Genomic DNA, 18,049 nt, shown 5'->3' with positions numbered 1-18,049 from the left:
CTGTTTTGAGCTGTGTCTTGCTTGCCTTCCAGTCCCTTCCAAGCAGACACGGCTCCCTATCACCCGCTTGCCATCCCAGTGATGGAGCCAAGAGGGCGCTACATATCAACATTAGTGCTATTTCATTACTCCGCCTTCCTTTCTCCCTCCCTCTCTTCCTCCTTCTTCCCTATATGAATGGTGTGCATAAAGGTACACCCCCACTCTGTTCTTGCTCTCTTGCTCTCTTGTTCTCTTGCTCTCTCACTCTTACTCTCTGAGAGAGACTTTGGGTGTCTTCCTTGACAGCTCTCTACTTTACACAGGTAGGATCTCTCGCTGAACCTGGAGCTCACCAATTCTGCTGCTCTACAGCACCAGCTTGCTCTGCCTTCACCTTCTCAAGTGCTAGTTTTAGAGGCAGTTGCTGTGTCCCCTTGAAGAAGCCTCTTTCTCCCTTTAGCCTTATTGCTATGTCTGCAAATCTCAACGCCCCCCTCCCTCCAACCTCCCAGCCTCATCTCAGACTCCTCAGGTGGACAAACTCCAGGAGGGAATCCCAGGCCAATCTTACTTCCCTCCAAAAGTTTACAGATCTCAAGTTGCCAGACTCCGGTTCATCAGGGGACTACCAGGTTCCAGCACCCCCACCCCCCACTGGTATAATGGTGTGCTTTACTCCTCCTCCTCCTCCTCCACACCCTCAGAGTCACTTGTTCCTTCCTGAAATTCCCCGCTCCCTGTCACCAGGAATCAAGGGTGTGGTCCCTGTTGTGGCCCACTCATCAACCACTTGTCTGGGAGCCTCTCCCTTCCCCTGAGATCTACTAGAAGGGACAGCCACTCTGCATCATGGGCCAGAGCCCTCCTGGCTGGTTTGGTTTTTGGTCAGCTGGACTTAAGTTGCAGTTGTCTTGGAAAAGGGAACCTCAATGGAGAAAATGCCTGTATCAAATGCAAAGCCTTTTCTTTACTGATTGTTGATGTGAGAGGTCTCAGCCTACTGTAGGCGGTGCCACTCCGGGCAGGTGCTCCTGGGCTATATAAGAACACAGGCTGAGCAAGCCATGAGGATCAAGCCAGTAAGTAGTCTTCCTTCATGGTCTCTGCTTTGATTCCTGCCTTAGGGATCCTGCCTCAGTTTACCTAGATGGTAGACTCTAACCTGTGAGCCAAATAAACCCTCTCCTCTGCAAGTTGCTTTTGGTCGTGGTGTTTATCACAGCAGTAGAGAAGCAAACTAAAACACTCCTTTTAGATCCCCTCCCATCTTGTCTGTCTCTTTGTAAGCCCATAAGGTTAATAATTTTCCCAATGAATCTTATTCAAAATGATAGTCCACCTCAGTGTTGCCTGAACCTCAGACCTGAGACATTTCAGTTACTATTCTTGTCCTAATGACATGTGCCGATGGACAAGGGGCTTATTTTGTTCACTCCTTCAGGGGACTCAGTTCATCATGGTGTGAAGACAGAGCAAGAGGAGAGACACACTACATACTGGTGGCTCCCAGACCAGGAAGCAGAGAACAGACCCAGAGGAGGGGCTAGCCATAACCTTCAAGTGTGTGCTAGCTAGTTTTATATCAACTTAACACAAGCGAAAGTCATCTGAGAGGAGGGAGCCTCCATTGAGAACATGTCTCCATAAAGATCAGGCTGTCGGCTAGCCTGTAAGACATTTTCTCAGTTAGTGATTGATGTGGGGGGATCCCACCCATTGTGGGTGGGGATATTCCTGGGCCAGTGGTCCAGGGTTTTATAAGAAAGCAGGGTGAGCATGCCATAAGGAGCAAGCCAGTAAGTAGTACCTCTCCGCGGCCTCAGCATCAGCTCCTGTCCTCAGGTTCCTGCCCTGTTTGAGTTCCTGTCCTGACTTCCTTTGGTAGTGAACAGTGATGGGGAAGCATAAGCCATGTAAACCCTTCCATCCCTAGCCTGCTTTTGGCCATGATGTGTCATCACAGCAATAGTAAACCTAAGTAAGACAAAAGACGAGCATGCCCCAGTGCCCAGTAACCTACTCCCTCCAGCCTGGCCCTATAACAACTGGGGGCCACAAGAGTCTGAGGAGGAACACATCAGACTCAGTTTTTAATAGTTACCACATTGTTTCTATGGGAGGAAATAAGAGCTAGGGATGTCCAAGTTTACCATCTTGCTTGTAATTGTCTCGTACTCTTAAGTGATAAATTCTTCAGCAGAAATACAGATGGGATTTGTGTTAACCTTGAGAACAGTAATAAGAGATCTCTAAATTCTCACACTCACGGATATGCAGGATCACTGGAGATAGAAAGGACAGTGTGGAAGTCAGATTGACTTTTTTTTCCACACCGAGAGAAATAATTCCTAAGGTTGTGACATTTACCTTCAGATAGCTATGAACGAGGTGCTCATTAAGACAGAAATGTAAGCGGCTAATGCTTTTCTGTGCATTAGGAGCCTTTGGATACCATCACGGCTCTTAAGAACAGGACAGCTTTATAACTCTTGAAAGGCAATATCTCTCCTTTTTGAAAGCATTTCAGGTTCAAAGAGGGGAAATTTCCCCTCTAGGCAGGGAAGGGTACCTCACACTCTCCACAGAATATCAAAAATAACTGAAACAACCTTTAATAGGCTGCGAGTTGGATTGTTAGAAGCTACGACGGAAAAAGCTTTCTCAGTAATAGCTGATTTAAAAGCTAAAAGTGGTGTCCCTTGCCAGGAAGAGAACTTACCAAATGATAAGTAATGGGCTTATTTGAAGTGGAGGGAACGTCGAAAGATGCGTGTGGATTTATACACATGTGCTACTTCATGTCGCAATTACCATAGAATACTAAGGGGAAATAGAAGGACAACCAGGACATCAATTAATCTTCATAGGGTTGTGGATATTTTCACTGAGCACCAAGTCTTTAGGGCTTCCAGGTCGATATCACTTGGGTTTCTGAGTTTGTACCCAGGATAAGCAATAATTACTCAGAATAGCATTGTGATTATTTGTCGCAATGGAGAATGGCAGTTTGGGTGCCGTTAAGATATGGTTCATTAATTTGGGCTGTCTTGGTCTTCCATGGTTGGATTTTTGAAAGCCAAGGTGGTAGAGTTCAGAGTCAGGGAAGACATTAGGAATGGTTCTGTGTGACTCTTCAGGATAGGCATTCTTGAAGTAGAATATTTTCAATATTTCCCCCTGATCTTGTTACTTTTTTGGATGAGATTTTTGGCAGCTGTGAGTGCTTTGGAGATTTTAGTAAAGCACAACTGAAGTGAGCACTAATCTTCCCTCCCCCGCTCATATCTGTCTGTCTGTCTGTCTGTCTATTGTCTGTCTATCTATTTGTAGACTGAATATATTTTATCAGAGACACCTGGAAGGTGCTTTGTAACCATTTGTCCAAGCTATTAGCATCTCCCAGAGAGAACAAGCTGAGACAGTCTTCTCAACCTGGGAGTGCCAGCCATAGCAGGCCGTGTTCGTCTGACTCTCTAAGAGGTAGGCACTTTAGGTATTTATGACTCCTTGCAGTGGCAGGTCTTAGAAAGCCAGTCTCCGATGGGTTTAAAGAAGATGCAGGATAGACTTCTGAAATGTCACACAAAGGTGGCAGGCTGACAGCAATTAGATGCCCTGGCATTTTTCCATGCCCAGCCTCATTCTTGCTGCTCTAAGAGCTGACCTCCTTCTTGGTGGGCAGCAATTGGGGAGCAGCTCTTCTCGCTCCCCCCTCTGCAGCACACTTTACTTTGACTCGTTCCAGGGTCCATCACGTTCATGTCTGCACCAGTCACTGATGTGGATGGTGAGGCTCCTGGCCACCACTTATATCTTGTCTGCATTGTTCTCAGGCTAGTTTCCAAGCAGGGTTTGGATTGTTTCCTCCTGGGAACATCGGCTAGTGGGGTAGGAATAGATAGCTGGACAAGCCTGGAGTTCTTTGCTACGGTAAAGGAGAACCATGCAGAGGAGGCTACTTACAACATGCCCTTTAGCCCTTCCATTTGAAGCCATTCCCATCCTTGTGGAATGAAAGCCAGGGCACTAGGGAGGGGAGTAAGGCAGCCTTCGGTCAACACAGACTGACACCAGATGGGTGGTGCTGATGGTGCGAATGCTGTCAGCAGGTTTGCACAGATACACTGTTTCAAGTTTTGTAGGGAAGCAGAAGACACACTCACAGGAGAGGTATGAGAGACTGTTTAAGGAGCCTTTAGAAACAGTGTAGCCAGGACAAAGAGTCTGGGGGACACAAATCCTCAGAAACTTGAGGCTAATCCAGAAGTTTCTGCCAAGAGGATATTGTGACATGAAATACCAAAGACTTTGATTTCTGAGTATCCCTGGAAAACAGTCCTTTTGGTCTCCCCAGGCAGCCACAAGCTTGTGAATATGTTGCTGTAGAGCAGGGAATCAGGCTTGACAGATGGAGTGGATGCTGGATCCTTGGGCTGGGACCCAGGAGGAAGGCATTACTTTCTCCCAGCATTTGGTCTACCTGGGTATGTCTGATAAAATCGCAGAGAGCTTTGTTCTTGCCACAGTTCAGCATGGAGAGTAGAGGGAAGAGGACAGAAATGGTGGAAGGTTTCAGGAGTAGGAAGAGGAAATGGTGGGAAGCCTGGGGTTTATATTAGTCATGGCCTGGAGGCCGAGTTACAGAAGCGGAATCTCTGTTGAATGCTGACCAGAAAAGACAGTGTTCCAACCTGGTTCCTCACCCCATCCTCTATGAGAACCACTTGATCAACCAGAGAGCTCAGAGCTCAGTTTATCTTCCCTGTTCTGATGGAGTACAAACCTCTCACCCTGATAACTCCTTAAGGTCCAGTGTAAAGAAAGGACACAAATGATCTGTCTACTCCACAAGAAAAATCAATGTGAGAGGAAATTACCCAGGACATGGGAAGGGTGTTTCACAGAAATCTGCATCTGTAGAGACTCTGAAAAGATGCCAGCCCCACTGGGAATTGACGAAATGTGCCTCTTAAAATAAATAATTAGCTTTTATTTCTTGCATATTTGACTAAACTGTCTTTAAATTTCTTGGTAAAATCTAGAGTTGGTTAGATTTTGGAAGATAGAAGCTTGCATTCTCTTGACTACTGTATATGCTGGTGAGATTCTTCTTGGGCAACTGGCTATTAGTGTGAAGCAAAACACAAGCATGTTTGTTCTAACTCGCCGGTGTCTCTTTTTCCCAAAGCACTGTTACTCTACCCTGAATCTATGACACTGTTGACCTGATTAATTCCCTGTTCCTTGTGGAATACCTTGTGTAGTAGTATCTCTGGCCCCTTCCTACAAGATGCCAGCAACATCCCGGACTGTGAGACATGTGGACTATTCCACCAGACAGGCATAAGAACAGGAGAAGTAAAGGGTCCTGGGATCTCAGAGGTCTGAGAAAGCAATGATGGGACTTCTGCCTTCCTGCTTCTATGGTTGCTCTGCAGCACATAACCATGACACTCAACTAAGGTGACCATTGTCAGTCAGTCATGTAGCACAGTATGTGGAGTGCCTCTCCATGCTAATGAGACATCTCAATAGGCTTAGCCTTCAGTTAATGACCTTCCTGTCCTGATATTCTCATGACCTTACCCCAAATTATATAAACTCTGGATCATCCCAAATAAAGTGTATATGTTTATATCTACCCCCAATAAATAAATATAAACAAGCTAAGATTGTTTCAGAGAGCTGCTTCATCAAAAATCACCATGGGGAAGGCCTTTGCCCTCGCCTAAATGAACCATGAGACTAAGACTCATGAAGAAGGCCTTCTCTCTTCTTCCACCCACTCTGGAATAGGGTACTTACTTCCAACGAGACCAGAACCCTGCCTGACCCCTGGACTCTGCTTTTACCCTCCATCCTGGCATAGAATAGTACTCTGATGCACCCAAGGGAAACCCAGATTGCTGATTCCCTGCCCTACCTGAGAAAGCTTGTGGTCAGTGTCCAGACACCACCAGAGAAGACAGGACCACACAGCCCTATGTCGTGACATGGAAAAGGTCTCCAGACCTTGTGTCCATACAGAGAGATGGGTGACAGGCCAGTGATTCATGGACTGTGAAAGAAATCACCCAGACAAAAAGGGGGAGGTGTAACTTTATTAGATCCTTGGTGGTACAGCTACAGTAGGAGCAGATAGAGAGCCTGCAGGGGTATTCTAAGATATTGCCTTCATGGCAGAATTTCTACATAGGCAGAGAGGCAGGGGATAATTAAAAGTTACAGAGTCTTTGTTGTTTGGGTTTCATGGGGTGAGACACCTGGAGCTTGCATCTGGCTGAGGGATGAGCTTTACACTGTGTAACTCTAACCCTAACCCTAACACTAACCCCAACCCCAACCCCAACCCCAACCCTAACCCTAACACTAATCCTCTAACCCTAACCCCAACCCTCTAACCCTGACCTTTTTGGTCCTGCTTGGAGGCAGTGATGGCCTTGCTATGGGCTCAATCTGCTCTTTTCTCAGGTCGAAATGACATAGCACAGCCTTCATCCCAGGACAGTGTCCACAGTTGTCAAACACTGTGAGGAGTAAGGACTTGAAATCCAACCTTGTGAAGAAGCCCTGCCCTAAAGACACAACGCCATGGAAGCAGGGATGGGCGTGGGAGGAAGCCTAAGATCTAGAACTGCTCATCTACCACTGGGAGAGGAGAAGGGAGTCCCCCACCCCCACTTGGCCTTGGGTCCTTCCGTCTCTACCTCTTCAGCAGAGCTCAGGCCAGTTGTTAGAGAAATACAGATGGAGGGAATGGAGGGTTCCAGTTGTTTTTGACCACATGTGCAGTGCCTTTTCAGTAAATTAACCGTGTCATTCATAGCCACTAATACCTTATATGCCAGCTTTATTGATACATAATCACATACCATGCAGTCCACTCACTTAAGCATACAACCCAGCGCTCTTTAGATGGTTGGCAGAGCAGTCCAGTACCATCACACCTTCACAGGACGCCTTCTTCTCTTCCAAGAGAAATGCCAAAACCATTCAAACCTACTCATCTGCTCCCACCTTCACTCCAAAACCTTCAATAACCACGGACCTCAGATCTGGCTCTAAATTGAACTCTGATGGCATTTTGAATAAATAGAAGCGGAAAGTGTGTGGTCTTTAGGGACTGGATTATTCATTCACTTGGCGTGATATGTCTATATTTAATCACGATTGGACCTTGAGCAGTTCCTAATATTTCACACACCTGAAAAACATTTTCTTGCATGAATGTTACCATCACCTTACCCACCACCAGATGGACATGTTAGTTATTTCTACTTTAGACCTACTGTAAGGAAATTGCTATGAGCATTTATGTGCAAACACTTGTGTGTGGACACGGTCTGGATTCTCCTGGATGTACCCTGAGCGTGAGAGAGGGATGGGGAGCTGCATATAACCCTTTCGTTTATTGTACTGTTGGACTGTGCCACGAGGGCTTGTACAGTAGACTGTGTAACCATGGACACTGTTTTGGGAATGAAGCACAAGGGTTCTAGTCTGGTAGGTAATACGTGGAGACACATGTGTGTCCATTTGGACAACCCCACTCCCAAGCTCCTGCAACATCTCTGCTGTTACACCTGGGCTTGTTTCTGTGCCTTTGTTCCAGGCACATTCAAAGGGTTTTGGATAAATCAGTCAGGGGAGTGGGACCTGACTCCAGTTCTGACACTGAAATCGAGTGAATGTAGGCAAGGCTTTTAGGCTCAGAGATTTCTTGACTGCCTCACCTCCAGGTTCAAGGCCATGTAATGTAGCAGAGGGGGATGGAACCTCTTCAAGCATGGAGTCATGATGGACCATGGTCAACTAGTTACTCTTCCTTTGAGACTTCCAGAATAGTAAAACAGGGGGCACGGTTTCCCCAGAGCCCTGTGGAGAAAGGTAAATGGGATTTTGTCTCTAGCCACTTTACCCTTCTTTTCTAGACCACCCAGGGGACCTCCTACCCGAAGCTTCACTGTGGCCAGTGTCATTCCAGGAGAGGAGGAGACAGATTTCAGCAGTATTCCATGAATAGCCTCAAGCCACCAGACTGAGTTGTCCCTGCTGCTGGAGCCAGGCCCTGCTCTGGATGAATGTCTGTAGCTTTCATTTGGGCATTGTTGGCAAGGACAGTGTGTAATTCATGAGCCATCTCTGTACCCTGAAGACCCTTCAGTCCCTGTTCAACTTCAGAATTTTGTAGCTTTCTCAATACAAAGAAATCCCATGGTAGACAGTCTTCAAGAGACTCTCCTCCAAATGAAAGTGTCTCACTTTCTCCTTAGTGCTAGAGAAGGAAGGGACAAAGAGGAGAATGCCTTTGTCATTGGGCAAATGCCTTCTTTATGGGATGTATACATGTGAATATGTTCGTGTGTGTGTGTGTGTGTGTGTGCAAATGTGTATTTTTTGACAGGGAGTGTTAAATTTCTTTTATTTTTCTTACCAGTCAAAACCAGATTATAAACTGGGCCTGGTGGTATACCAGGTAATCTGAGCTACTTGGAAAGGCCAGGCAGAAGCTCAATCTGGACAATTTCCTGAGGTCCTGTATCAAAAACAAAAGGGGCCTGGAGAGATGGTTCAGTGGTTAAGAGCACTGGCTGCTCTTCCAGAGGACCCAGGTTTGATTCACAGCACCCACATGGTAGTTCACACCATCTCTAACTCTAGTGCTAGGGGATCCAACACTCTCTTCTGGCCTCCAGGGGCACCAGGCACATATGTGGTGCACATGCAGGAAGCAACAGAGCTTGGCCTTTGGAGGGACACGTCTTCATTTGCTCTAGATGTCCCCCCTAGAACTGAAGTTCCTATCTATGCTCGTGCTGAGTCAGAAGATGCCTTGGAGGAGTCTGAGAATCCATTCCCTGTTACTCACATGTGGACTGCTTTCTAATTGCCAGGACTCAGCATTTGATGGGTAATTCAGCTTTTCAACGAACACCCAGAATCGAAAAAACAGCCTAGCCAGTTGGGGCAAGCCTATTGTTTAGAACCAGTGCTTGTGGTAAGGGTGGTCGCTAAGACTCAAGAGCTTCTGGAGATAAGGAAGCCTCTGCAACAGGGTCTCATCTTGGAGACACTGTAGAGACATAGCAGGAGCCAAGGAGCTCAGAAGAGCAGAGGGGAAGGACCCTGGGGCACACTGTGCAGGTGAAATGAAGAACAGTACACGTGCTCATGCTCAGGACTAGATAGAGCTTCAATGCGGGCAGCAAGGAGGCCTTTGCTTGAGTGCCTTGAAGGGAACCTCTTCTGGCAGCCAGTAGATTTTAATGGCATCATTCGGGTGGATTCCTTTTGATATAAAATCCTGGTTCATGAGCATCAGGTCTCCAGGAAAGCCAGTGATAGGGAAGAGGTTTCTGTTGGTGAGGCCCGTGATGTGCCGCTCTGGTCTCTTCACAGGGAGGAAGGGTTTCCGATCATTCCGATGGCATACTACACAACCTTTGGTTTCTTCTGACTTGAAAACCACATTCAGCGTAACTTCTCGTGTCTTTGTAGGTTCACGATCGGCCTCTCCTTCCTCACCCTGACTGGCTTTATCATTGCTATCTCTGTCATCATCCTCTCCCTCTTCACTAGACTTGTATATTTCTGGGGAACTCAGCTCTGCTCCAGAGTGCAGTGTGGCGCTCCTGAGCCTGTCCATATATGTAGAAAACGGTTTGTTTCCCAGGGTTCTTGCCAGCTGCATTCTTTTGATATGCTTCTTGATGCTGGTCATCTCTCGGTGGGGCGTTTGGAATTTTTCTGCAGGCACAGACACCTTTGCTGTCCATATTTTTTCCGGGGGTCCACACACAGCACAAGTAGAAGAGTATTTTGCCAACTCTATGGCCTTTTTGTAGTCTGCAGACTGCCCCTGGAGTTCCTTCAGCATCCTCCACTCTTTGTAGTGTTTGTCAGCCAAAAATCTTCTTGCTGCTATGGTGTGAACGCCACCGAGTTGCTGGTGATGGAAAAAAAAAAAGATGGTTAAAAATCTCAATACCTAGAGGTAGGCAGCCCCTGCCATGAGAATTAGCTAGTGCCTGGTTCTCCCTTTGCTGCTAAGACCATTCAAATCTCTATAAACGGGAAAGAGGGCAGATGTTGGGAGTTAAATAGGCTTGGGTTCAAAGCTTGGCTCTCCTTTCATCCTCTATAAATTTAGAGTAATTTTATTGACCTTACTAAGGTTATTGGGAAGCCTTAGAAGATATGGCGTATGAGAGCAACTGTGCGTGCATGCATGTGTGTGTGTAAGGGAGGAAACATTTGCTCTGGCTTACACTTTGAGGGAACATAACTCATCATGGTAAGGAAGGCACAGTGGCGGGGGCTCTGTGGTGGTGGGTACATGAAGCTGCTTCCTCTCCTCTCAGAGGACATCATCATCAGGCCAGGCAAAAAACCCGGAGGCTCATTCCATCAGTGATTCAGTCCATTCTTAAGCTAGACCCCACCTCCTAAAGGTTCCATGACCTCTCAGAACCGTGCCGCTTCCTGGAGACCATATGTTGAAACACAGGACACACTGTACACTCACGCACAGCACAGAGCCAGGAGGATGAGCTGAGGACCCAGTGGCTACGTCTTTACCCCATGTTTGCACCTCATCCTTAGCTTTGTGTTTTCATTGTCATCTGTGATTATTACTGATTTTATCTTTAATTATTTTTAATGTTCTGATTTTTTTAAAAAAAAGATTAATTTTGTTTTTAGTTATGTATATTTGTGTCTGTGGGGGCGGGGTATGTGCACGTGTGTCCAGGTGACTGTGGAGGCCGGAAGAGGGTCCCTGGAGGTACAGTTATGTGCAATTGCGGGTTACCTGACTTGGGTTCTGGGAGCTGAGCTCTGCAGTAGCAGTGTAGACTATCTCTCTAGCCCCTGGATTTTAATTTTTGACAGTTTCATAGATTATATAATGAGCATTTCACCCACTACATGCTTTCATGGCTCCTCCTTCCCTCCCTTTCTTCCATTCTATCTCTCTTTCTCACTGTGTATTTTGTTGTTTTGTGACCTCCCCAACTTTAATTCGTGTTATTTCTGGGTCACAAGCCACTCACCAGTGGTTACACCACTGAAGAAATGATTCCTTCTGGGGGCCCGCCCCCGCCCCTAGCATCAACTGCTTAGGGAGGACTGAAGTCTTAGGAGCCCCTCCCCCACTGTGATTGACTGTTGATGGGCAGCATCTTGGGCAGATCTTGTGTGGTATTAAAAGGCCAAGTATTAAAACACATGAGTTTGTGAGAGACATGTCACACTCAAAGTACAACATAGTGCCAGGGAAGAAATCGCAGTTTTCATAATTTGTTTCCATTTAGCTCTCTCTCTCTCTCTCTCTCTCTCTCTCTCTCTGTCTCTCTCTCTCTCTTTCTCTCTCTCTCTCTCCCCTTCGGGGTGTGTGTGTGTGTGTTGCTTACATGTGGGAGACGACACATACCCTATGCATAAGCACTCAGGATCCAGAAGAGGATATTAGGCGTCTTCCTTCCCTTATCACTTACCTCTATATTCCTTTGAGACGTAATTTCTCACTGAACTAGAAGCTTGCCATTTTGTTTAGGTTAGCTGGCCAGTAAGCTCCAGGGTCCATCTGACTCTGCTCCCCAGGACCACACACAGCCATGCCCGGTATCTTTATATAGTTGTGGAGGACTCAAACTCAGGTCTTCATGCTTGCATAGCAAGTGTACTCATCCACTGAGCCGTTTTTCCAAGCCCTGCTTATGGCTGTACTCCCGATTGGGACATTCAGAGAATGAAATCCACCACTAGACACAGCCAATACGAGCTGTTGTGGAAATGTCTGCTTTTGTGAATGTTGAACCCTAGGATCCCCCCACCTCTGCAAGCAGACTCCAGAGGAACCTCTGTCCATGCAAACTTGAGGGCACTTACTAGAATTTCTTTTTCCATTGGGGAGTATTTTCCAAGGGCGAAGCGTGGGTCTGATTTGTAGAATGCCGTCCATATCCTAGAAGACAGAGGGGCGATGAGTGAAAGCTCTAGAAAGGGCCTTCCTAGTCTCTTCTCATGGTGAAAAGCTCACAGATGGTAGTTCTACATTAACTAGGTTGAGGCCACCTAGGAAAGGACTGGGTACCCAAATCGTACTTACCCCAAAGGTGTTATAGTACAGAGGTCCTCTTTGCAGCGTGGGAAATCTGGAACTATCCAGGGATGGCTTTCGCTGGTGATCTTGGATGGCTTTCTAGTACTTTGCTCTCCCTCAGCTGTGGTCCCTTCCTGAGCCTTTGGATGTCCATCTTTCTGGCTTTTATACCTCTGAAAGCGGTTTTCCCACTCCTTAATCATGCTCCGGCAATAGGTTAGGACAGGAGGTGTTACCGCCTGGAGTTCGTATCTGAGACAGTTTAATGGGAGCTCAAGGCACAGTTAAAAGCACTTCCCATGTCATAACTGGCCTAGCCAAGGCCTCATTGTGAAGTCTGCGCCTAAGGGTTAGATGACCCTCAGAGTGAAACAGGCTCTTATTTCCACTCAGAAGCAGGCTGGAGTCCAGGAAGAGACTGGGCAGAGTTCAGCTGGGAGTCAGTACAACTGCTCAGTTATGGGATGAAGAAAAAGACTTTTCATTGATACCTATTTAAGGTGGGGTTTTTGGGGGAGGGAGGAACTGTTTTTCCTTAAGTTTTTATTTTTATAATATCATATAGATTTTCTTTTCATATTTTAGTTAAATAAATTATGAATCTTTACTTATATTCTTAACACATTTTTCTTTTTTGTATTTTTAAATTTTTTTATTTTATCTATATACATGTGTGCCAGAGTGTTTGTATGGGTGTCACATGCATGCAGTGCCTGCAGATGCCAGAGGAAGGTATCAGATGCCCTGAGAGGGAGTTAGAGATGGTTGTGAGCTGCCATGTGGGGGCAGGAAAGGGAACCTGGCTCCTCTTCTGCAAGAGTAGCAAGTGCCCTTAGCCACTGAACCATCCAGCCCTACTTTTTGACTTTCTTAAAGTGAATGGCAGTTCCTATGTTTGTGTCAGGTGACTGCTGATTATTGATATTTCCCTTTATGGTTACTGTTTTCCTTGCACTGTGTAAGAAATTATCACCTATTTGAAGCAGGAATGATACACTCATATGTATGTAATTAACTCTAGGAGATTAATTATCCTTTTCACATCTCATTTTACACTTCTTTAAGGATATTTCTGAGTTATTGTTATAATGGTTGTTAAGATGTATGTGTGTTTATGAACAGCCAAAGAACTCTCTTCTCTGTATCCACAGTTGTTCCTGAAGCCACTGGCCTGGGCTCCGGCTCCCCCTGATCTTATAGTTTATGTCACTCTTCTCATTACTGCAACAAAGCACAGAAAAAAAAAAAACTAGAGGGAAGAGGGGTGTGTTTTGGCTCACAATTTTATCACAGCAAGGAAGGCTTGGTGGAGTGGTCCAGTCCAGAGTGGTGGAGTGATAGGAACTCTTTGCTGCTGAAGTTTCTCAGATCAGGAAGCAAGGGGCTCAGGCTGGAGCCAGGATATAGACATTATCTTCAAGTTCCCCCCCCCCCCCCCGTAGCTCATTTCTTCTAGCTAGGCCACAGTCCCAGAGTTTCTATAACCTCCTAAAACACCACCACTGATAATGTCACATCTGGGGCCTGAGTGTTCAAACACATGAGACTATCAGGGGCATTTCACATTCAAACCATTAAAGGATGATTCCCAAGGCCCATCTGCCATTTCAGAGACTAAGCAATCGGTTCCTGAAGCATGGGGTTCCGCTTCTGACATTGATTCATACACAAACATGGGTTTTACATAAGAGTTGTTGCCAGACTTTCCCTAATGGGTTCAAGGCACCTGTGAGAGTCTCTGTGGTGTTTTGAATGGGATGTTTCCTGCATTATTAGGCATTTGAATACAGTGTCACAGTTATTGGCAGTGTTGGGGGGGGATTAGGAGGTGTGGCCTTGCTAGAAGAAGTGTATCACTGAGGGCAGGCTTTTGGGTTTCAAAAGCCATGCTCCATCCCCGGCTTAGTATCTCTTTTCCTGCTGCTTGTGGCATGAGAGGTGAACTCTCAGCTGTTCCTGCCGTCCTGCCAGCCTGCTGTCATGCTTTCCCACCATCATGGGGATGGACTCTTATCTCTCTGGAACGTAAGCCCCCCATAAACCCTTTCTTCTAATAAGTTGTCTTAGTTGTGGGGTTTTATTAAGCCAGTAGGAAAATAACTAATATAGTCTTCCATTCGTTTCTTGTGCTGCTGAGATCCAGCACAAGGCATGAGCAGTGTCTTCCTGAAGTATAGGCAGGCATTCTGCTGGCTAGTTTTATGTCAAGGTGACACAGGCCAGAGTTGTCTAAGAGGAGAGAGCCTCAACTTAGAAAACACCTCCATAAGATGAGGCTGTCGCTATTAACGATACTCTGTTATGCTTGCAGACAGGGGTGTAGCATAACTGTCCTCTGAGATGCTCCACCCAGCAGTTGTCTATGCATAGACATACAGCCAAGCATTAGAGGGGGCTCAGGGAGTCTTGTGGAGGAGTTGGGGGAAGGACTGAGGGACCTGGAAGGGAAAGGGATTCTACAAGAAGATCAACAGAGTCAACAAATCTGGACTCCTAGGGGGGCTCTCAGAGACTGAACCACCATTTAAAGAGCATACACGGGCTGGACTGAGTCCCCCCATATATAGAGAAATATGCAGATTTGTCTTCATGTGGGCGGGGCAACAACTGGAGAGAGGCTGTCCCTGACTCTGTTGCCTGCCTGTGGATCCTGTTCCCCCAATTGGGCTCTTGTCTGGCCTCAGTGGGAGAGGATGCACCTGTCCTGCAGTGACTCGATGCGCCAGGATAGGATGGTATGGGGGACTCCCCATTCTCAGAGAAGAAGGGGAGGGGCCTACATGGAAGGGAGGCTGGGAGGAGAGGGGAGGGCTTAGATAGGGATGTAAATGAAGGTTTTAAAAGTTAAAAAAAATGGGGCTATATGCAAGCCTGTAGGGCATTTTCTTAATTAGTGATTGATGTGGGAGGGATCACCCGATTGTGGGCGGGGCCATCCCTAGACTACTGGTCCAGGGTTCTGTAAGAAAGCAAGCTAAGCAAGCCGTGAGGACCAAGCCAATAAGCAGCACCATCTTCACGGCCTCTGCATCAGGTCCCCAGGTTTCTGCCCTGCTTGAGTCCCTGTCCTGACTTCCTTCAATGATGGACTATGAGGTGGAAGTATAAACCAAATAAACTCTTTCCTTCCCAACTTGCTTCTGGTCATGGTGTTTCTTCATAGCAATAGTGACTCTAACTAAAACACACGAGTTCCTGGATCCAGAGACTTGAGACGGCAATTTCATCTCCAAATTAGGGCCAGTGTCTTAGTTTCTTTTCCCACTGCTGTGAAGAAATACTCAAAAGCAGTTTAAAGGAGAAAGCGTTTGTTCTAGATCACAATTCAAGATATAGTCTATCGTGGTGGGGAAGAGAGGCAGCAAGGCTTGAAGAAGCTGGACATACGGCATTCAGAGTCATAAAGAAGAGAACATATAAATACACGTGTGTTTCTCAGTTCCCTTTCTTCAGCCATGCAGTCCAGGATCCCACCCAAGGAATGGTGAAGGCCACAGTGGGTTGTGTGCGCCCGAGGCAGCGGGACCTGGGAGGGTGGAGCTGATAACCAGGCCGACTAAAGTCTCATGCATCAGCTAACTTCATTCAGAGCAACAGACAACGTGTGTTGTGAGGGTCAAGGGAGTTCAGATGGTTAATGCTCACTTGACTTCAAGCTGTTTACAATAATAAAGACAAGCCCTGTGTGATGTGGCAAAAACCCATGTTTTTCCATACAGGCACACAAAGGATAGTTTAAACGTTTAACTGGATAACAGAATAACAGCAGCAAGCCACAACGAGTAATCTGAAGTAAACTCACTCTTATCCGAGACACCTGAGAGGAGCACAGAAATCACATTCCGAGAACAGTTTGGTGTTTTGAAGAAATAGAGGTCACAAGACTCTTGTCCTGTTTTCTTGGAGTGTTCTCATAAGCACTCAGAAGTCTCCTCACTAGACTCCATTCCTGAACCATATTCCTACAGGGTAGGTCTCCCTATCTCACAATATACTGACACCCCCTCCCCCCATGCCCAGAGGCCCACATTCCAGGTAATTCTGACTCTGCCAAGCTGGTAATTACCACTAATCATCACAATTAATAAAGGAACATTTTAAGAATCCAATGCTCCCTAAATATGTTACTAGAGGTCTGATATTAAAACTCTAATTCATTAACTGAATGTTCTGGTGAGTTTTGATAAAATGTCCATGGTCATGATAAAGATGTACTTTAGAGTGGTGGGAAGGCTTCTGTGTGCTAACAACAGTTCTCTGGGTGAAGCTGTTGTGTTTGGCCATAAAAATTTTGAATCCATTAAATTTGAATTTTAGATATATCCTATCTACTTAACGTAGGGAATAGTTCATTTTTATTGAAAATCCCATTTTAGCAGGAAGTTTTATATATTGTTTGGCAATTCCATCTCTGGGCTGCTTAACAAAGGCTGATGAACAGTACTTACCCATTTCTTTGGTGTAAATAGTCCCATGGTGTTGACATTAAGATGCTAAGGCGAGTGATGTCAGGGAATTGGAATTAGGAATAAATGCGCACAATTGGCTCTTTCAAATACTATGCCTTGCCATCTGACAACTTACTACCCCAGGGGAGTCACATAAGACAGCCTCAGTTTTGTGTGAACAATCAGAACAAAAACATGGCCTCTGTTAAGAGGCAGTTGGGAAGATCAAGTGAATAAACGAGCTACCAAGGGACTTGGTGTATGGGGACAGTTGTCTCCACACGTTTACAGCATCAACTCAGTTGTCATCAGTCAAACAGGCTGTTTCCGGGAAGGATGGTACCTTACCATTGTCCCCGTCATCTCTGAGAAACTTTTTCATGGGTTCAGTATTGCATTTAATAGGTCCTGAACAGACATTTCTCACCTACCATAGGCCCCTCAACAACATCTTCCCTTTCATCTTTCTAAAACATCCCAGCCTCATAGCTGCATTCTTCTTAGAAATCTTGTAGGCTTGCAGAAGATTTCTGGAATTCCTGATGAGTTTAATGTATTGTTTCCATTTTAGGAAGAGATTACTGACCCCCTTGAATTGATGTGGCCTCCTGGGCCTGCAGGTTCTGCATTTGAGGATTCAACTTGTCACGGTGCTTAGAATGGGGGGCACTGAACTCGTATTGGGCTTTATAAGATGCTGATGTCTGGATCCCCATTCCCCAGAGGTGCTGCTGTGATAGGATATCAGGAGATCTGGATGCTCTCTGAGGAGTCCAATTGTGCAACATGATGGAGAACCAGCACCTTGCCAAAGTCTCTAGGGATACAGGTTACTATGACCTTACTTCTACCATTTCTGCTCTAGGAAAGCAGGGGCTTTAATGATCTTGACTTTATTTTTTCTGCCTTCAATGTAATTTCTGGCACACAGGGGTTATTCAGTAAGTAGTTATTGCACGAGGAATGCTTACATATGTACAAAATGACTTGGGAGCCTTGGGCTGTAGGAAGTGAGTTCCAGGCATGATGGGAGGGGGCAGGGATTGGCTTGATAGGAACAAAACCTCAAGTCCAATCAGCCTGAACGGTGATTCTGACTTCTGCTGAGTGCTTGGGTGAGGCCATATTTCCATCTCTAGTACAAGATGGAATTCCCTGAAGATGTGAGGGCAGTCCTTAGGCAGAAAAAGGGATGATAGAGGGATTGTGTATTGACAGGAGTGGGGACCATCTTATTCCCCATGACTAGGCTGTGTAAAGTCCAGCCAACCCTGCAAAGAGCCCTGATGCTGAGGGAAGGGTCGAGCTGCCACATGGAACAGGCTACAGCCACGTCCAGAACTAGGAGCCAGGCTGGGAGTCTCTGGCATAGGCTGCAGCCAGGCAGGAGCAAATCTACAGACCTATGGTCTTTTGTCCATAGGTTTTGTCCACTTTTCTGAACGGTCAATTGAGCCTTATTTCAGATGGGTTGAAGTAGGCAAGGGGGTGGAAGAGTGGAAGACTCTGGAAACTC

At 46.2% G+C, this 18,049-nt stretch overlaps 1 protein-coding gene across 1 annotated transcript; it reads right to left on the bottom strand.

The window, feature by feature from the left end:
* Positions 1–9,175: 9,175 nt before the first annotated feature.
* Positions 9,176–12,288, bottom strand: CUNH10orf120 (chromosome unknown C10orf120 homolog). The gene is made up of 3 exons (XM_028772538.1): positions 12,092–12,288; positions 11,872–11,947; positions 9,176–9,928 (listed from the first exon to the last, which is right to left on the bottom strand). The coding sequence occupies exons 1-3, from the start codon at positions 12,286–12,288 to the stop codon at positions 9,176–9,178; spliced, it is 1,026 nt and encodes a 341-aa protein (XP_028628371.1).
* Positions 12,289–18,049: the final 5,761 nt, after the last annotated feature.

This window comes from Grammomys surdaster, unplaced genomic scaffold, assembly GCF_004785775.1.
Source record: "Grammomys surdaster isolate TR1022 unplaced genomic scaffold, NIH_TR_1.0 214, whole genome shotgun sequence".
NCBI lineage: Eukaryota > Metazoa > Chordata > Mammalia > Rodentia > Muridae > Grammomys > Grammomys surdaster.
Note: the sequence above shows the minus strand (reverse complement) of the source record. Positions and strands in the feature narration are given on the sequence as shown.